The 17796-nt window shown below is 45.5% G+C and overlaps 1 protein-coding gene across 1 annotated transcript; it reads left to right on the top strand.

The window, feature by feature from the left end:
* The first annotated feature begins 2875 nt into the window (after positions 1–2875).
* On the top strand, positions 2876–13808 carry LOC142571208 (NPC intracellular cholesterol transporter 2-like). Its single transcript, XM_075679483.1, has 4 exons — positions 2876–3175; positions 7989–8087; positions 11993–12171; positions 13708–13808. Exons 1-4 carry the CDS (start codon positions 3079–3081, stop codon positions 13789–13791), a joined length of 459 nt encoding a protein of 152 aa, XP_075535598.1. The 5' UTR covers positions 2876–3078; the 3' UTR covers positions 13792–13808.
* The last annotated feature ends 3988 nt before the right edge of the window (positions 13809–17796 follow it).

Here is a 17796-nt window from a genome sequence, read left to right as displayed (position 1 = left end):
ACGAACATATAAGTCTTCCTAGTAGTCTGCCCTTTAAACGTATTTTGGCAGTCTAGTCATGCAGAAGATTTATCTTTTTGAGATGGTTTGACTTGAGATGGTTTCCTTGCAACGGGCGCTCTCTACATGTGTCTGCTGTCCACAAATCCTCCAGCAGCCTTTTAAGTTATTTTTTTCCCAACTGCTTAGCTGTCTTCGCACCGGACAGCTAATCGCTGTAAAATAAACCAACAAACAAGCTTCGGCGTTAATTACTACAACTCCGAACCTTATTCTCAGGGGTAATAGCGGCGCTTGTTTTCCAATCCTCTGTACTGTTCCATTGCCGCCGTTCCTCGGCCTGACAAGTCATTACATCTCTTCTTATCGTACACACAGGCGCTACTGCGCAGTGTTGCGCACGGTCGGGGCACCACGACGATGCGGGATGCTGATGTCATCGCCTCTTATCGATGCGTCACATAGAAGCGTTTGATTCTGGGATGGAAAAATTTTGGTCGATTGCCACTGCTGTCTTCTACCGCGTAAAACTATACCTCTAACAGGCTACGGGCTCTGAAAGAATTGCGGCAAATAATGAACACTCCACACACGCGAGAGGCACCGCAGCGTAGTTTACAAGCGGTCATTTAGAGGCCTGGGGCTGTTATGAATTGCAGCTACGATCGACGGATGCATCCATGACTCGAGAATCTTGGCATCAGAAAATATTGCAGAGTCCAGGCGTTCCCACAGGAAGGGACGTCGCACCGAACACAAAGGGGGAGGAGGAGCTCAGTTGCTGCCTACACATATGCTAAAGCAGCGCACAGCTGTGGCGGAGCCGTTGGCGTTATTTACGAGTGGTCATTTGTAAATGCCCGCCCGGCGAGTGTTTAGAACATACGTGCGTTGCATCCTTGCGGGAGCAGCATCGTTGCGGTTGAAGGCACCCGGGCACGATCGAAATTCCCACTCATTTCGCCTATGCGCCCGTGAAGGGCACAAACATGTCCCAAGGCCACTTTCCGAGCGTGTCAAAGTGTTGTTTATTCCACTTAGCTTTCACTTAGTCATCGCGTCCATGCAGAGTGCCAAACTTGCCGAGTCTGCTCACGGCGTGGCATTCCGGCATTTGCATTGCGCCGTTGTCGGTGACAACGACGCCATTGTGTAAGAGGGCTCTTACATTCCAAATGAGGCAAACGGAGAGTCAGCTTTCACGACGGCGACATAGAAGCACACTCTTTTTATGGAAAGTAAAAAAAATGTCTTTTCCGACAAAGACTGTTCTCAAGAAAGCTCCCAATTTGAGTTTACAAGATTTCTTGATTGCTGCCCGCCCAACTCTGCAGGTACGACTCACTCGCTTTGTCAAATTTTATGCGGATAAAACTACGCATTCGCAGACTGTAAAACTGCTGCCTAGCAGTCGGCTAGTGGTCAAAATAAAATACGTTATTATTATTTTTTTTAGTCGATACTTCTTGTGCGCTCGTATGCCTAACTGCACTTGCTTTTGTTTATATTATTTAGGTAAAATAAAAATATTAAACCCTGGCGGAATATAACGGCGACTGCTGGTTCCTTTAACTAAGTAGTGTGAACGAATATAGAAAGGAAAAATTGTGCCATTGCAGTAAGAATAACGAACTTGTCCTCAACAGCCCCGAAAAATGCTACACATTTTCGCTTCGCTTTAGGAACAAAGTTGAAAGAGGAACAATGCCTCCTTTGAACAGTTGGGGACATTGGGTAATACATTGCGTTTATGCACTCCAAATAGAGGAAGGTGACCACAATGCCAGAAAGTAAAACACTAGTAACTAATTTATTCATTCGCACCACATTCACATGGCATTCATACTGAATGAAACGCCATCGCAAATAATATGGCTATTATTCTTTTTTTTTGCGATATGTCCTGCTCTCGCCAACTTTTCATATAGAATTTGTCACAGAAATTTTCTGTGGCTAAATGTTAATGAGATAGCTGGCCCTGTACAGCCTCGTTCTTTATTACCGCACTACCCGCCTCGGCAGTTCAGCGGCCATAGATAGCGTTGCGCTCCTGAACTCGAGGGTGCGGGTTCGATCCCGACCCTAGCGGCCGCATTCCGATGGGCGCAGAATGCAAAATCGCTCATGTACCTGGGTGCACGTCAAATATTCTCAGGTGGTCAAAATGTGAGGTAAGGTGGCCTCACCTTGGCCATTTCTCTTCTTTTTTTTTTTAGGTGGCGATGACGTAGTTTGTGTGCCGTCTTTTCTGCCATGGCTTTCTTGAGCGGCTTTCTGATGACGACGGGGTCGCACCACGATCCAAGTAATGCTCTCGCATTAAAACAGTGACCATTGAGAAGCCATCCAGAGGGGGACGACTAGCAAAGGCTGACGCCCCTCTGACGGCCTACCACTAAAGGGCAATTCCATACCCGCCGCTTATTACAGCAGCACCCGCAAATGTATATGTCGCAAGAGCTGTCTTGGCAAGGACACCGACACTTAAGCGGCACACGATGCACTCTCAGCAAGCACTGTCATCTTCGCCCCATCTGAGATATCCAGCGGTCGACCGCATTCCGGCTCGGGCTGGCATCTCAGATTAACGCATTCATTCGCCGACTGCAATACGAATGCGGCGACTCACACTCGAGGCGGGCGAACAAAAAACCGAGAAGTTGAAACAGTCGAACATACGCACGGACGAAAAAAGAAAACGTGAAAGAAGGTGAGAAAGGGGGCCTGATTCAGCTCCGAAACGCGAGACGCTTAGAGAAGCGGCGCGAAGCTTCGGGCCAAGCGATAGGCATCATATGGGAAACTGGTTCCACCACGCTAGCGTTCGGCGCACGCGCAGTGGACCGTCACCTGAGCGAACACAAGTAGCGGGTCTTTTTTTTTTAAGTATTTTTCTTCGTTGTTGTGTCTGTATTTTCCTGTGCGCGCGTTGCTTCTTTTCTTGTATTTCTTGCCTGCCCGTCGTTCAAAGGCCGATAATCGACTGCCGTTGCGGCAACGGCGTTGACTCCGCGTATTAGACCGCTCGCCGTGGCCGTCACCGAAGGACGACGCGAGCTCAGAAGCGAGTGAGTCGCGATGGCTGACGCACACTGGATTTTCGCCGCCCTGCTGCTCGCCCTCTCAGCTAGCCTCACGTTGGCGGTGTACGACGTCGTTGAACACCAGAAATGCGGTGCGTATATAAATACGTAGCGTCCTTTAATGTATATAAATACCACGGTGCGAGGACGTACACCACGGCTTCCCGCTGTTGTAGGGCGTCCGTTGTTGGAAATTTTCACCCCCCATCTTGGCGGGACTGTGTTCGCGAAGAGAAAACTTCGAGGGCCACAGCGCAGCCGGGCGTTTCTCGGCCCAGAGCGAAGGCCACAAACGGCAAGGAAAAGCGACGGCATTGGGCGTTTGATGCTGTCGCGTTTCGTTGTGTGTCACCACACCTCGAGCTGGATCACTTGTTTCAACTTAGGCGAGCAACAAGTTGCCGAGCTGATGAGCGTGACCATTTCGCAGCACTGATGTGGCCATCTTTTCGTTGGGATCAAAGGTTTTGCAGAGTCTGCATAATTACTGGCTTGTGCTTTCACCTCAGTCATTGGCGGTCTAAGCATGCATATAAGAACTGCTCGTTCTGGTCCACTACAGGCTGCGGTAAGATATTCTAACGCTGGCAGACTTCGATAAAATCCGGGAGCAGCAAATGCGTATACTTGCCAGGGTGGCCGAAATGTTACTTGTCGCCAAAAGCGCTGCGTGCACTGTGCGCACGAACTTATATGGAGCAGTTGTATCACATTCGCTAGCTCTGGCTTCTGTGAAACGTCGCTTTAGTACCAAGATTCTTGTAGTTAATGATGCCACTTAAACCTATGCTTATCTTTCAGATATTCGAACGTTAACGCATCTTCACGCCGTCCACGAAACAATTCTACCGTTGTAGAATGGCTCCTTGCAGAAATTCAACTATTGTGGAATACTCACCGTGAAAGTGATAAACACTCCCGGCCTGCGACCAAGTCCGCTCCGCGAAACTGGTTGAAGCCTTACCTATTCACTCTCTAATATCTTTGGCTTCACGATAAAACAACGTGGTTTCCCACGCGTGTGACCCATGTGCAGCTAGCTAAGCGCCGGGCCTGCTGTTTTCCGAATATAGCACCGGCTTTATGATATGCGTGATGTCAGTAACTCAGCTAAACCACGTGCCCTTAGCAACACTAATGAAATAAAATCGCATGAGAAATTGTGCATTCTACTTTCTGTTATAACTGCACCGCAGTCATGCGGATGCTAGAAAATTATTTAAGCTTCCGCAAGCCAAAGTGCAATGGTGGTGGTGCTCGAGCGCTTAATACTTTACATATATATATATATATGACATTGTGGTAATTGCGCTGTTTTGGTCAGGCCAACCATGTGTAAAAGTAAGTTTTACAAACTATGCATTCTATTGTTTCACATTACTTTCATCCGTGTCGTGACATTTCATTGCTAGGTATCCCTAACAAAAAATGACTGCTAGCTGTACAGGATACCAGCCTATATAGCCACCCAACGTGGTAGCTCCACAATGTCACAATTTCCAAATGTATACAGTGGCGGCATGATCGGCTCAAGTAGCCACATATAAAGACTATTGCCATGTCAAAACCGCTGTTTCTAACAGACTTGCCCTATAACTGTTGAACTGTGCATAGTTTCCAAGGATTACTAGGGAGGAAAATAAAGGAAAAAATAATGCTTGGATGTCAAGCAGACGCACGTTCAGTTTGCTGAACGGGGAAAGGGTGTTAGGGGATTAAAAAGAATTCCCTATGGGCGTCACTACATCCGGAGATGCACATCAAAATTGTGGTCGCTCCCTGAGCTTTGTCGACTTAAGGAGCTGCACTGGTGCGCAAATCGCTTTTTGGGCTTATGAGGCATGAGGCAACAGTGCAACTTTAGTCACCGAAAATGATCTTTAATCCAGTAGGTGTGATCTAACGTGGTGGGGAGTAGAAGGCGCTGGTCGTCATAGCGGGGAGTGATGTAAAGTAGATGTTAGTCTCCTCAGCACCCGGAACTGTCCCACGAAGGTTTGTCGCTTATCACAATGAGAACGAATAGGTCCTTGTGAACGCCAGCCACAAGTGGAACAATAATGTTGCATTGCAGCTAGAGAAGCCTTTTGGCAGTCGGATCTTGAAGGGATGGCTGATAATTCGCAGGACGACAAGTTGAGAGGCGCAGGCGGTCCCAGTTAGCTATAGAGTGGCGTTGCGAGTCATTTATCCGAGTTTTATTGCAGCGTCCGTTCTATGGTCAGGTAGCCGAACGATGAAAGTGACAGTAAGCTATATTGGTGGATTACACTTCTGGAAATACTATTCTATGCTTTACTTGAAGTGGGGGTTCGCTATGACAGAAAGAACCTGGAAACTAAACACGTCAGTGGTAACCCCCTTTCGAAATTTGTGTGCCGGCTTCCCTCTGAAGTCAGATTTTGATTACCCAGTGCCGTAGCTAAGTGGCTCTAGCACATTGCTGGTTAGCGCATATTCGATCGCTAACCTCTACAATCGCTTTCTGATTTGGGCGGATTGCGTGTCCAGACTGCAAGAGCGCTGCAATACGATAGCGCACGAGCGCAGTCACGTGGTTTTATTTCACATTTCGCGGGCTTTCTTTAAACGCCGAAAAAAATCCCCACACAGCATGTACATTGCCCCAAGAAAGTGAATCGGTCGTTTCTGAATTGCCTCCACAACGAAAGGAGCTTGGCACTAAAGTGAATATTAAAAATTTTGCATAATTCGTCTTAGTTAATTAACTAATTAAGCGGAATATAAAAATATTCTTAACGAGCGCCACTTCGGTACACCATATGCCGTTAGTTTCATTCAGTTGCGGCTAACCACTTTTTTAACATCCTTGGCTCAGGTTAGGTTAAACACCCTGCGCAGTATGTCTGCAGTATGTACAGAAGCTGGCTTGTGTTGAGGGGGAGCTATCTAACTTTCGTGTTCCAACGTTTCGGAAAATGTGAAACGTGAAATTCAAAAAGCTTTCTGTTCGCATTCGAACTCAACGCCACTTCCCAGTAGTCTTAGTTAATACGGTCGCTATAACAACCTGCCCGTACATGCTCTTACGAAACCGTTATCCTATGATCACTTAGCGGCACCACACCCTCTTCCAGAGACAGAAGTGGAAATTCCCCATAGACGCCGGGAAAACCTGCGACCATGTTGTACTGAGTGAAGGAAAGCCTAACACACGTCTCTTTGGTGTTTCGCCCACAAAAGGTTGTGTTCTGGCTATTTCGCTCTTACTAGTCATGCGGTTTGTCGTCTCGACGTATCGTCCGAGTCAAAACTAAGGATCGGTCCCCGAGTAAGTAAAGGTGCTATTTTTTGGCTGCCTAGTACCAGTGACGTAGAGGTCAATCACTACTGTCGCCCGCTTTTATGATGCCCTGGTCCACCCCACATAGTGGGTGATAGGAAGGAGGAAGAATTAGGCAACTGCCCCGCCCCCTCCCTCATCTCTTATTCCGCCCGTGCATGTGCAGCTAGACTGGTGGAATCTATATCATTGGGGCATTTCCGGACCGTTCACTGTGTGTTTTTTTATTTGCCCAGACACTCTCCCATAGTAACTGTGTCCGTTTTCACTTACGTGCTCTAGGAGCAGTGTTTCTCCGTAATTCTAGGACTTCTCTTGGAATATTAATGTGTTTGTGGTAATGCTGAGGCAATCTTGTTTGAGAAAAAAAATGTCTTTCTACTGAGGTGTATAGACTCTCATTGCCAGCAAGACAGGTGAACTGCACTTTGACTTGCATCAATAAAAGTTCATAGACAAAGATAAGCATAGACGCACATACACACTGCGCTTTGTGTGTGCGTCTATGTGACTGTTCACGTCCTGTTTTCTCCGCGCAGTTTAATATTTTGCTGTATCTGTGAACCGACCATCCCAACAACATGCCTTACTTGATTTGCATGAGACTAGTATGTGCATTTGTCTGCTACAAAGTAAGTTAGGTACCCAGGAAAGGTAAAACCTACAGGATATCTCGTGTGCAGCACCTCGCATGTCGGATGCGTTCATGCACTTTGATTGTATGCAGGGTTTCTTGATGCTTTGTGCGATTTCTTTTTTGGCCATGCGACGAGGAACAGCCGGTACCACCTAAAGGTATAACTTTTCCTTTAAAATCATAGGATTAAGAAAACAGCAATACAATGGAAGGTAAATCAAATGGGAATAAGCAGAGAAACACACAGATCCATGAAAGAAAACATGGTAATGCAGTTATCAAGATTCTGTACTGCGGATCAAATTCCACAGCAGTCAGAGGTGGAAGTATGGTGAAAATTGCCCATGCGACTAGTTGATGAGAAGTAGTAAACTGACCTATTCATAACGTGCTTGTGGAAACAAACTGATTCATATTTGCAGAACGCGCGCATCACTAATTAGAAATGTTATAATGGAAATATAATATCAAATTCCCGGCTGAGAAAAAAACTAGAGGTAGAAATAAGTAGGCCAGGACTTTAACATATAAATACAGTTTCATTTGTAGCAGTTCCTACAATTCTTAAGCAGAAATTTTAGCATTCGACCATAGATTGATAGTTTGCCGGGAGCTGCAAAGACTCGGGGAAAACGTGAAGAAAAAGTAGATAATAATAAAGAAAGGAACATGATATCACATCCTTGAGCATCTAAAAGAAACAACCAAACTCAGAATAGCATACTTTCGAAAATATCCAAGGCCCTTGAAGTATCAGATTATAATACATTTCATACAGGTTTCCTTGACTAATGCCGGCTTTTTGTTTCTGGCTCACAGTTGTTCTTAATACCCAAATCAATAAACGGTCCAAGAAGCTGCTTCATGCGGCGCTGAGATAAGTGGTCAAGGCTCATGTGTTGGAACTCCTTTAACCTGTGTGCGTTTGTCGAGAACTTTTGCACGTTCTTTTGTCTACCTGCAGGAGGCGAGTTTTCGCAGATCCGGATTGATCCCTGCCCACAACTACCGTGCCACTTCAAGAAGGGCAAGCCGCTCAAGCTTGAAGTTGACTTTATCGCTGGTTTGTATACCTCTTGACTGAAAGCTCCAGTTTTATTTGTTTGGAAGCGATACAGTTGGGGGGGGGGGGGGGTGTAATTGCTACAGTAGCTGCCGACCTTGGATGCTTTCTGTCAGTGCGTGTAGTCTGTTCACCTCGCCAGATCGTGAAGGCGCCTTGCTTTCTCTACTAAAGCAAATGAAGTATAGCCCGCCTCCTCCTCACCCCACACCCCTCCGTCTGAACGAATACACAGTGCGTTAGTGAGCAGTGAACGAACATAAAATAAAAAAGCTATATCAGCAGATTTTTGCTTTCTAAGATCTCTCGTAATTCTTTTTTTTAGATTTGTCGGGGAGTCGCTGGCTGTAACTTGAAGGGGCAGGATACTTTGCTTGTCTAGCATTTTCGACTAGCAAAACCAACTGGATTGAGTGTTTTTGGTGAAATGGTAGAACAAGAAATGCAGCTAGGAAGTAAAATTTTGGGGATGTTGCGCGCTGAGCTGCCATCTTCGCTTATTACAGAAGTTTTTAATATGCTAACATTAAACCGACACACGATGCCACAACAAAAAAGTCGTAGTTTTGTCCAACACAGACTCAGTATTCGTAGCGATAGCAAAGTAGTATTAGGCAATTACACGACGTAAGATTCTTAGTTTTATTGGCCATATGTATAGGAAACATTCACTTACTAATTAAACTAACAAGCACAGTGTCACTCACATACGGTAATGAACATATCGCCGGTCATATAATGAACATATGACCGGCGATGACCGCAAGCACTCACTGTGAAAAACGCTGGCGGCATGAAGAGTGCCAGCAACGGGGAGGGAACGCTTCATGCTGCCGCTCGTTTCACCGCATCTCCGCAACTTAGATTATACTACCTCTAACAGTGGGCGCGTGGGAATACAAAGCCCATGAAGTCACCGGCCAACTCGGCTCGCCCGAGATTTTGCACCCGCCACAGATTAACGCCGAAAAGCGGCTTGTTCGCTACATATGCACTAAGCCGCGCGTGCAACCATGCGCAGCCACGACATAGTTAGAGGGGGAGACGAGCGCTCTTCTCCTCTAACAAGTGCACTTGATCACGTGACCTTCAAAATTGGCCGCATGTATCAAGCCGCCATCCTTCTCGGCTCACACTCGCATGTTTTTTTTTTCCTCACGCCCACAGTGTACGGCGCGCGAAGTGCTAATACTTATCGCACTTGGACTAATGCGGAACATCACGGTGACTTCGAAAATATGTCTGGAATGTACACAGCACTACGCAATAAACAGTCTGCTAGGTGTATTGACATTGTATCGTTCGCTCAACATCGTCGCTGTATTGTCTCATGTCGCTTCAAACCCTTTTCATTAAACAAATCGCTAAATATGTCATTGCAAACAAACCCCTGCAAACCTAGATTAGCTATGATTTTCTGTGTTTCCCAAATAACAAGCATATATGCGTATGAACGTTATAATATCGAGCATGAACTAACCAGCCTATTATCTTGAGGTTGAGGGTTCATTAAAAAAGAAGGCTAGGAATGCCTGTGCAGCATGGTTCTGGATTATTTCTCTTGGGCATTCTGTCGTTTCCAGCTGTTATTTTCGCGACACTCGCTTCAGAGTCATGTTACCAAGGCGAGAAGCTGCAACGTGTAGCTCGCATCAAAATTTAAGTGGTGATCGAGCACGCTTGTTTGATCTTACGAAAGCAACCTGCGCTCCTTCCTCTTATGAAATAAAAAAAATGAGACGGCACATGCTAATATGCGGAAGAGTTCTGGCATAAATTCGCGCAATGAATTAAATAACTTCAACAATTTGAATTTTTTCTCGAGCGTAGCTTCTTTTCTCCATTTCTTGCATAATATGTACGCACGTCATGGCCCAAAGATACGTGCTATGGTGAGTCACTCCTTGCCCCTTCTTGGTCACTTTCCAGCTGTCAGTTAAAGAAGGCTCCACTTGCTCATGGCAAAGCGACTACGCATACGCTTAAGCGGCACCGTGTTATACTTCGAATGACGTAGTACACGCGGAAGCTCTACATTCACTTTTTGCAGTACTGCGAGCGAGAGAAAGTTGAAGACCTATGTCGGAGAATTTTTACGCTGCATGATAGTCATTACTCGTCCTATATCTGGCGAGCTACTGCGGCGGACTGGCACTCGTCTTCAGGATAGTGTATCGGCATTCCGAGCAGTCGTACTGGTCGACAAACTATGGTCACCATCAAAGCCGTCCTGAACACTTCCATACCAGATTTTGATTGTGGAACTAGACGGCATGCGCAAGAAAGTTGACATGGGGGCTCTCGTGGCTGTACAGCAGGTGTTTTGGTATTCGTATGCGAGACACAGCGGGAAAAAATGCCGGTATATAGAGATGGATCCTGTACTGAACAATTTTCAGCTTCTGCGTTTTAATCTTCGGCTTGTGAAAAGCGAATGCGAAAAGTGTTACATCGATCTTCTTCAAGGACATCGGAAGTACATGGTCTTTTCGAAGTACTCAGTGAAGTTGATCTAAGAAAGTACAGAGGCAAGACATTGAGTCATTTGTACCGACAGCACATCGGCGCTTCAAATCATCGGGAACGCATGAGCAGCTTTCAAACATGTAGAAAATGTTCCCTTGCATCGCACAAACCATGGAAGATGAATCATAATATTGTATTTCAGTGGGCGCCCAGCCACATTCGATTAGAGAGTAATGAGGCAGCCGATAGACTCGCTAAAGAGGCCTTCGAACGAAGGAAATGATTGCGCGATTCCTCTGTCTTAGTCGGATATCCGGAATTTTATAAGGCAGAGGTCTACCCAATGTTCTGCGGAGAAGTGGATCGACGGTGAGAAAGCGAAGCGATCATTGCTACACTAAATTCACCCACAAAGAAATTCAACCTAGCAGTGACTTTCCTGCGACACATAAACACTTAGACACATAGATTCACAAGAGTCGACCAGTAAGTCGCATATGCAAATGTTCTCTACAGTATACAACGCTTCACTTCTCCTGAGTCCTGCTGTGTTCATGAAATTGACCATGTTTACCACGCTCTTCTTGAGAGGGTAGGGAGCTTGGTTTAGCGGAGGCAAGTAATACACGTTTTGACAGATTGAGAACCAAGAGTACACTGGCTTTGTTCCACAGTAAAACAGGTTTGCCGAGTGGCAGTGACGACGCTACTGTCGGGCAGCCACCTCAGGTCCCAAGAAAGAGCAGGGGCAATGACCCGCACCTGAAGGCCAGGCAAGGTAACTGAATTGCACAGAAACGGGGGGCAAATCATGGTGACAGACGGTCGTTACAAGTGCTCAAGATACGCCGAGGAAAGAACGTAATCGGGAAAACTAGGTATTTTGGACCAAGCGCCCCTTTACACTGAAAAAGTTACTTGGACCGTCATCTGCAAGTCACCGCTTGCGAAATCCAGTCACCTCCACCAGTGTCGCAACGAGAAAAACAGGGGTTGTAGTCAACTATTCAGGAGACACAGCGGCAGGTCACCTTTTCAATAAAATAGCGTGACCGCGACTTCTTCTTCACTGCGTCTTGATAAAAACGCTCATGCATACTCGCATTGTCCTCTTCTTCATGGGAATACAGGCGCGGCAACATTCATCAAAAGCTTTTAGTGCACACAAGGTTAGAAAAGCGTTTATGATAACTAGTCATGTTCAGTGACGTGCGTATGCCTAATACTGGGAAAGCCAAAGAAATCACCTTAGTGGATTATAATACAATCAAGACAGTCTGTAAGATTTTTCTCGTGCCCTATTTATTTCTGCGTATGCACGACAACTTTCTCATTAAGATCTAAACAAGATCATAATTGACCAGTGTTTTAGCCGAGCGAGACCCATCGCATCGCATGGGTCTCTCATGATCTCTCATAACTTTTCTTGACATCCACAGCCGAGAGTTTCCAAAAGCTGGAGATGAAGCTCCGAGGTGAGCTCAGCAACCAGGTGTGGTTGCCATTTCCTGGCTTCCGCAAGAATGCCTGCAAGAACAACGGCCTCACGTGCCCATTGGAAGCCGGCAAATCATACACGCTGCAGTCCGTACTCAATGTGCTCTCCAGTTTTCCATCGGTATGATAACTTCTTCTTTTGACTGACCTCGCGTAACGAAACTGGCTTACGCCTTCATTCGCCCTCTGGTTAACTCTTCGTAATGCATATCGTCTTCGATTGACGTATGTGCTTGCAAGAAGAGAAGCAACCCGAATATCGCGTTATCTCCCGATTTACTAGTTCTCAATTTCACGTAGTTTAGAAGAGCTGAAATGCTTGTCTTCTTTGCCCAGTAAACAACTACTGCCGAGAAGTAATTGATTTGACTAAACCATCCTTACGTCATATGAAATAATAATAATAATGATGATGATGATGATGATGATGATGATGATGATGCGTAAAAAGTCAATTGACAGTTCAGATACCCAAAGCAATAGAAAATTGCTCGTAGTAAACAGGCTCCATGTCATTCCAAGCATATGCCGAATAATCAGTCAAATTGGATATTAAGAATAAAACGAATATGAATAACTATGAATAAATGAATTCATTAGAAATGCCCATATTTTAAAGCAAGCATGGTGCAAGGTTGCTGATATAAGATGCCTTTTTAAAATGCCAGCACTCAACGTTATTTGGGCTGTTTTAACCATAAATACCCTTTGATATACATGATTTCTTGTGTAACTATTTTTTTTCTTTTGCATTTAAGTATGGTCAAACGTTCGTAATTCATGTTCCAGTGTCAAAAAGCATTGAACGGACGCGTCATGCAGCTGTTCAGTTGAGTGGTGCTCGATGACATTAAATATCATGCTTTGTTTTAATTGTGACAATAATAAATGTCAAGTTCCGCACTGATGTTTGCGAAGCTGTGTCAAGCAAGCTAAAGAAATGTCAATGACAGAAAAGAGAAAAATTTACTGAGAAAAGGCCGATTAAATTTGTTTTCACCTACTTCTCCGCCAATTCTGCTTCAGTAAACATTTTCACAAAAAAAAACTATTGCCCTCCGAGCAAAAGCTTCTTGAGAGGGCAATAAGAGGTGCTGTGGCATCAGGTGACGGCGATGAAGTCGGTGTCACTGTCTTGTAATAGGATTGTTATCGGGCAACACCCAAATTTTAAATGTTCGGCTTTAGGGCTAATTTTTTAACATGTGATTTATTCTTGCTTCTTTATACACACACATTTGAAGACCACAAAGCTACACAACTTGGTAAGGAGTTGCTTTGGTGTGAAATCGGCATTGCGAAACAGACATAGTTGCAGACATTTTCGGATGATCAGTCCATTTGCGGATTCAACTTTGTTTACTCATTTCATCTGCTTCACAAAACTTATATATTTACTAGTAGTTAGTTCAGCCAGCAGTGATCAGGGATGCACCTCATGCCATGACAAAAACCCAGCTGTAATAAGACGGATCGCATTGGCACGTTCTTGCGCCTCTGTTGAAATTGTGCCCTTCTATTGCGCAAATATTTCCAGTTTGATTGCTCGCAACAGCTTTCGCATCCCGCTGAGGGAAGAGCACGAATACGCTTGTATATTTATACCTAGGTCCCTTTATGGATACTAGCCCCCAGTGCTGTGTATGTTACTTCGCAGGTGGACGCCAAGGTGGAATGGAGCATGAAGGGGGACAACAAGACCATTTTCTGTTTTCTTGTGCCTGTCAAAGTTGTCGAATAAAGTTTACGTACTTTCCAGGTCTCTAGAGAATATTTCAGCTTCGCACCTCTGAGGTGTCGGGCTTTCGAAACGCATAACAAATGCAGCGCTGCCGGTTTAGGCAGCGACGCACATTCATGTTAACTTCAAGGCCCAATCGCTCTGTGTGCACGTGATGACATCTCGTACATCTCTGTACGCGTTTGCGCAGCTTCAATCTGCCTTCAGCGTTGCTAACCTAGCTTGAATGTACCCCTAAAGCCGAGACGCACTTTTATTTCAAGCGCTGTCAATGTTTACACGAAGTACTGTTGTAGAAGTGTTCGACGGCGTTGGTCATGCTCTTTGTCATGTAATGCCGGAATTCATGCCAAGTGCCTCTAGTTCTCATCAATGTTCTTCTCTAGTGTGCAATCCATCGGAGTTTCGCCCATGTCCCTACGGCAACTGGCAAACGACCGACCAAAATTAGCGATCTCAAGCATACTTGGCGTTGCATTCAATTCTCGTGTTTATTGAATAGCCGTATTCGCCTGCATTGTCACTACTTTATTATTCCCTATTCAACCACCCCCCTCCTCCCTACCCCATGTAGTGCCCTTGCAGGCATTTAGGGTATCCAAATAAGTAGATAAATATTACTTCTCACCTTTGGCGACTAAGGGAACACTGGCAGCGAGTAACGACGCTTTGAACGCCGGCCACATTCAAGGCGTTTTCTTCTCGGGCCATTGCAGAAATCCTCGGCACCATGATGTTGACGGAAACTACGTAGATTTATTTTTGTGAATGAATGGGACGGCATGGGGGGGGGGGGGGGGACTTCACTGATCGTGCGGGAGGTGTACGTACTTCTGGAGGCGCTCCTCGTGAATGTACTATTATGCCGTAATGAAGGGGGACTCAAGAAAAACTACTAAGCAATTCCCTTATTCAGGCGCTTCAGCATGTGTATCACCGGTTCGATCAATCTGCAGACGCTCAGCGCACGTATTGCGCCCGTTTACCCTACAGCTAAGCGTCGATGTTTCAGAAATTCAGCGATTAAGTGCACTGTAATTTACACCCTTAAAAGTAAATAAGGGCTTACATTTTTTTACAGTGTGGTCGGCTTTGTTACTTCCCATTCGTATTTATTTCAGGCGTGATACAGTGCATGTAAGTTTCGTGCAGAGTTAATCCGCAATTGTCAGTGAGCATATCTGAAAGTCTGCTACGTGTAGGAGCAGTCAACTGTCCTAACTTCCGCACACGTAAAATGTACAATTGCGCCGAAAATATAGGTAGAAATTCAGCCAGATTATTCATGTACGCTCATTGTTCAGCTGCTACACAAGTCCCTCATAGAAGTTGCGCGCCGAATACACTTTTCGCGCACACGATAAAGTTGCACACTGTATCGCGCGTACAAGTACGACGATATCACTGGAAATATTACGCTTTAAAGTAATTTTAATAATGAGCATAATGATTGCATTAAAGCACAAGACGTTCCAACTTCACTACCCGACATGCTTCACGACTTTAATATCTGAACGGCCTCTTGATAGCTTTATTACATAAAGGTTAGGGGAACACACAGTTGGCATAATGCATAATTGAATGCATGAATAAAAAGACACATGAGGCATGTGTTAAATAATAAAACGCATACATGGACCCAAATTGGGCAAACTAGAAGTACACGAAGGTATAAGTACGTTAACGAAGAGTCAACATTGTTTCATAGGGGAAAATTCTCCGTAGCACTCTCCATATACATAACAGGGCAGGTTGTTCATGGCTGTAGCAGCATGGCAAAAGGCTCAGGTTGAAAAGGCAACAGTGCGCATTCAGCTAGCTGGTCCCTTCAGCTAACATCAAAAACTTTGAATGAATTATAAGTTGTCAAAATATTTATGGTTCATTATTCATGAAAGCATAACAATGCATTTTATGCAAGGTTGCAATTTTTCTCACGGCCATGCACCTAAATTCTTTTATTTTTTCATTAACAGCAACTACCGATCCTATATTTTCATTGTTACTTAATAAACTGAAAATCTGCGGTTTTACATGACAAAGCCATGGTGTGACCATGTGGCGCGCCGTAGTTGGGGACTCCGGATTAATTTCGACCACCTGTGGTTCTTAACACGCCATTAATTTAAATTCACGCGTGCTTTTGATTTCGCATCCAAAGAAATGCGGCCGCCGCAGCCGCCAATTGGCGCCGCAGCCTATGAAAGCGCACGGCCATATGTCACTAAACCAGGGGTGGGTCATTGCTTATTGTGTAATTTCTGTTGCGAGAACATTCGTAGATTGTTCAGACATTTGTACTTAGTTGTATTCTTTTGTTATGTTTGTCTGGTTATTTTGTTTGTATCGTGAATTAAGATACTCCAGATGCTCTGCCGTATAAGAACGGATCGGCGCTTCCCTCCGCCGACGGCTTCCCCGTGCCCCGAGACTCTCCTCAAATTTACGACTCTGGTTGGGCTTGCCGTGGGGGGATGTCTCGGCGGGGGAGGTGGGACTGTGGGAAGGTGTGAGGCAGAACGACTCGGAGGCAAAACGACTCGAGAGAGATGGTGCGCAAGTACCTTATAACGGTCGATCTGACGAGAGCTTAATATGTTAAAGGAAGTGTTCTTACTTGTATAAATGTAAATTGAAGAATAAACGACAGTGTATGCATCAAACGGCAGTGCCTTCCTGGACGATCATCAACGCAACAACGATTAGGTATTTCAACAAAAAATATTTGTCCCGACACTCGGGAACGGATTAAACAAGGCCGTAGAGAACCACCTGCCGGACCCGACAACGATTCACTGAACAACGAGGATAGATATACAGAAGAAAAAAACGTCAAGTCATCCAAGCTCAAGTAGTGCATTTCGCGAAAGAAGCGGACGAACTTCTGGGCGCCACTTCTTCTGTCAGTCTGGAAGAGGTGAGTACTCTTATAAAACGTCTACACCTTGCCGAGCAGCAACTAAAGGATGTAGACGTAGCGATAGAGTCTCATCTCAGAGAATAGGACGCAGAAAGTGAATTCGAAAAGATTTTCTAAGACAGCGACAAGATCACAACTTATATTGGCAAACTAGAATATAGAATGAAGTTGTGCTCCCAACAGACGGAAACGAAAAGTGCCAGCCAAAACAAACCAACGATTCAAGAGACTCCAGCCACGCGAATTCAAAGAACGAAGCTCCCGAAGTTGGAGCTACTTAAGTTTGACGAAAGTAGAAACAACTCGCACCCTCTGGGTGCAGTTCGCGGTCGCTGTTCTCAAGAATCCCGAGTTGAGTAATATCGACCGATTCAACTATTTAAAAGCGCTGCTCATTGGAGAAGCTGACGCAGTGATTGCCGGACTACAGGCAACTTCAGAGTGCTACGCTGATGCCATCGACCTCCTGCAGAAACACTTCGGGGACCCTTCGACTTTGATACAGGACCACATGTAACGGCTGATTTTCATAAAGCCAGTCACTTCTGCAACGAATGTGCGCGATTTCCGGCGTATATTTGATTGCATTCGAGTGCACGTGAGAGGTCTGCAAGCCCTGGGTGTTGGAGAGGAATCCTACGAAGCGATACTCTACCCTGGGCTACTCCGCGCACTCCAACGGGAGTTCGTTTTGAACTACCACCGATCACGGGCAGAGAAAAAACAGGAACAGCGCGAGACGTCAGCCAAGGATGACAGCGCGTCGTCAACGACTTCACCCTCGTCAGAACCATGCCACCTAGCGCCACTTCATCATCCACTCTGTTTCTTCGAGCTGGAACTGGGGAGCCGAGAACGAACCCTGGAAGACCGGCCGGACGACACCAGCCTTAAGTCACCACTAAAATATTACACAAAACCGCCGCATCGAGGAAATGCCCGCACCTTGTCCGCAGCAGCATTGCGTGCCCGCGTCGGGCACGGAGTGCAAACTCTCTCACTCAAAGGCCCACACAAGCCAAGAGTGCCATGTCAAATTAGATATAAAGAGAAGAAAGCAATTCTTACAGAAAAGGAAAGTTGGT

Source organism: Dermacentor variabilis, chromosome 1 (assembly GCF_050947875.1).
Source record: "Dermacentor variabilis isolate Ectoservices chromosome 1, ASM5094787v1, whole genome shotgun sequence".
Lineage (NCBI taxonomy): Eukaryota > Metazoa > Arthropoda > Arachnida > Ixodida > Ixodidae > Dermacentor > Dermacentor variabilis.
Note: the sequence above shows the minus strand (reverse complement) of the source record. Positions and strands in the feature narration are given on the sequence as shown.

Coding starts and splice junctions, on each gene's coding strand:
- LOC142571208 (XM_075679483.1), top strand. CDS start 3,079: ATGGCTGACGCACACTGGATTTTCGCCGCCCTGCTGCTCGCCCTCTCA. Junction 8,088..11,992: donor TGAAGTTGACTTTATCGCTG/GTTTGTATACCT, acceptor TGACATCCACAG/CCGAGAGTTTCCAAAAGCTG. Junction 12,172..13,707: donor TGCTCTCCAGTTTTCCATCG/GTATGATAACTT, acceptor GTTACTTCGCAG/GTGGACGCCAAGGTGGAATG.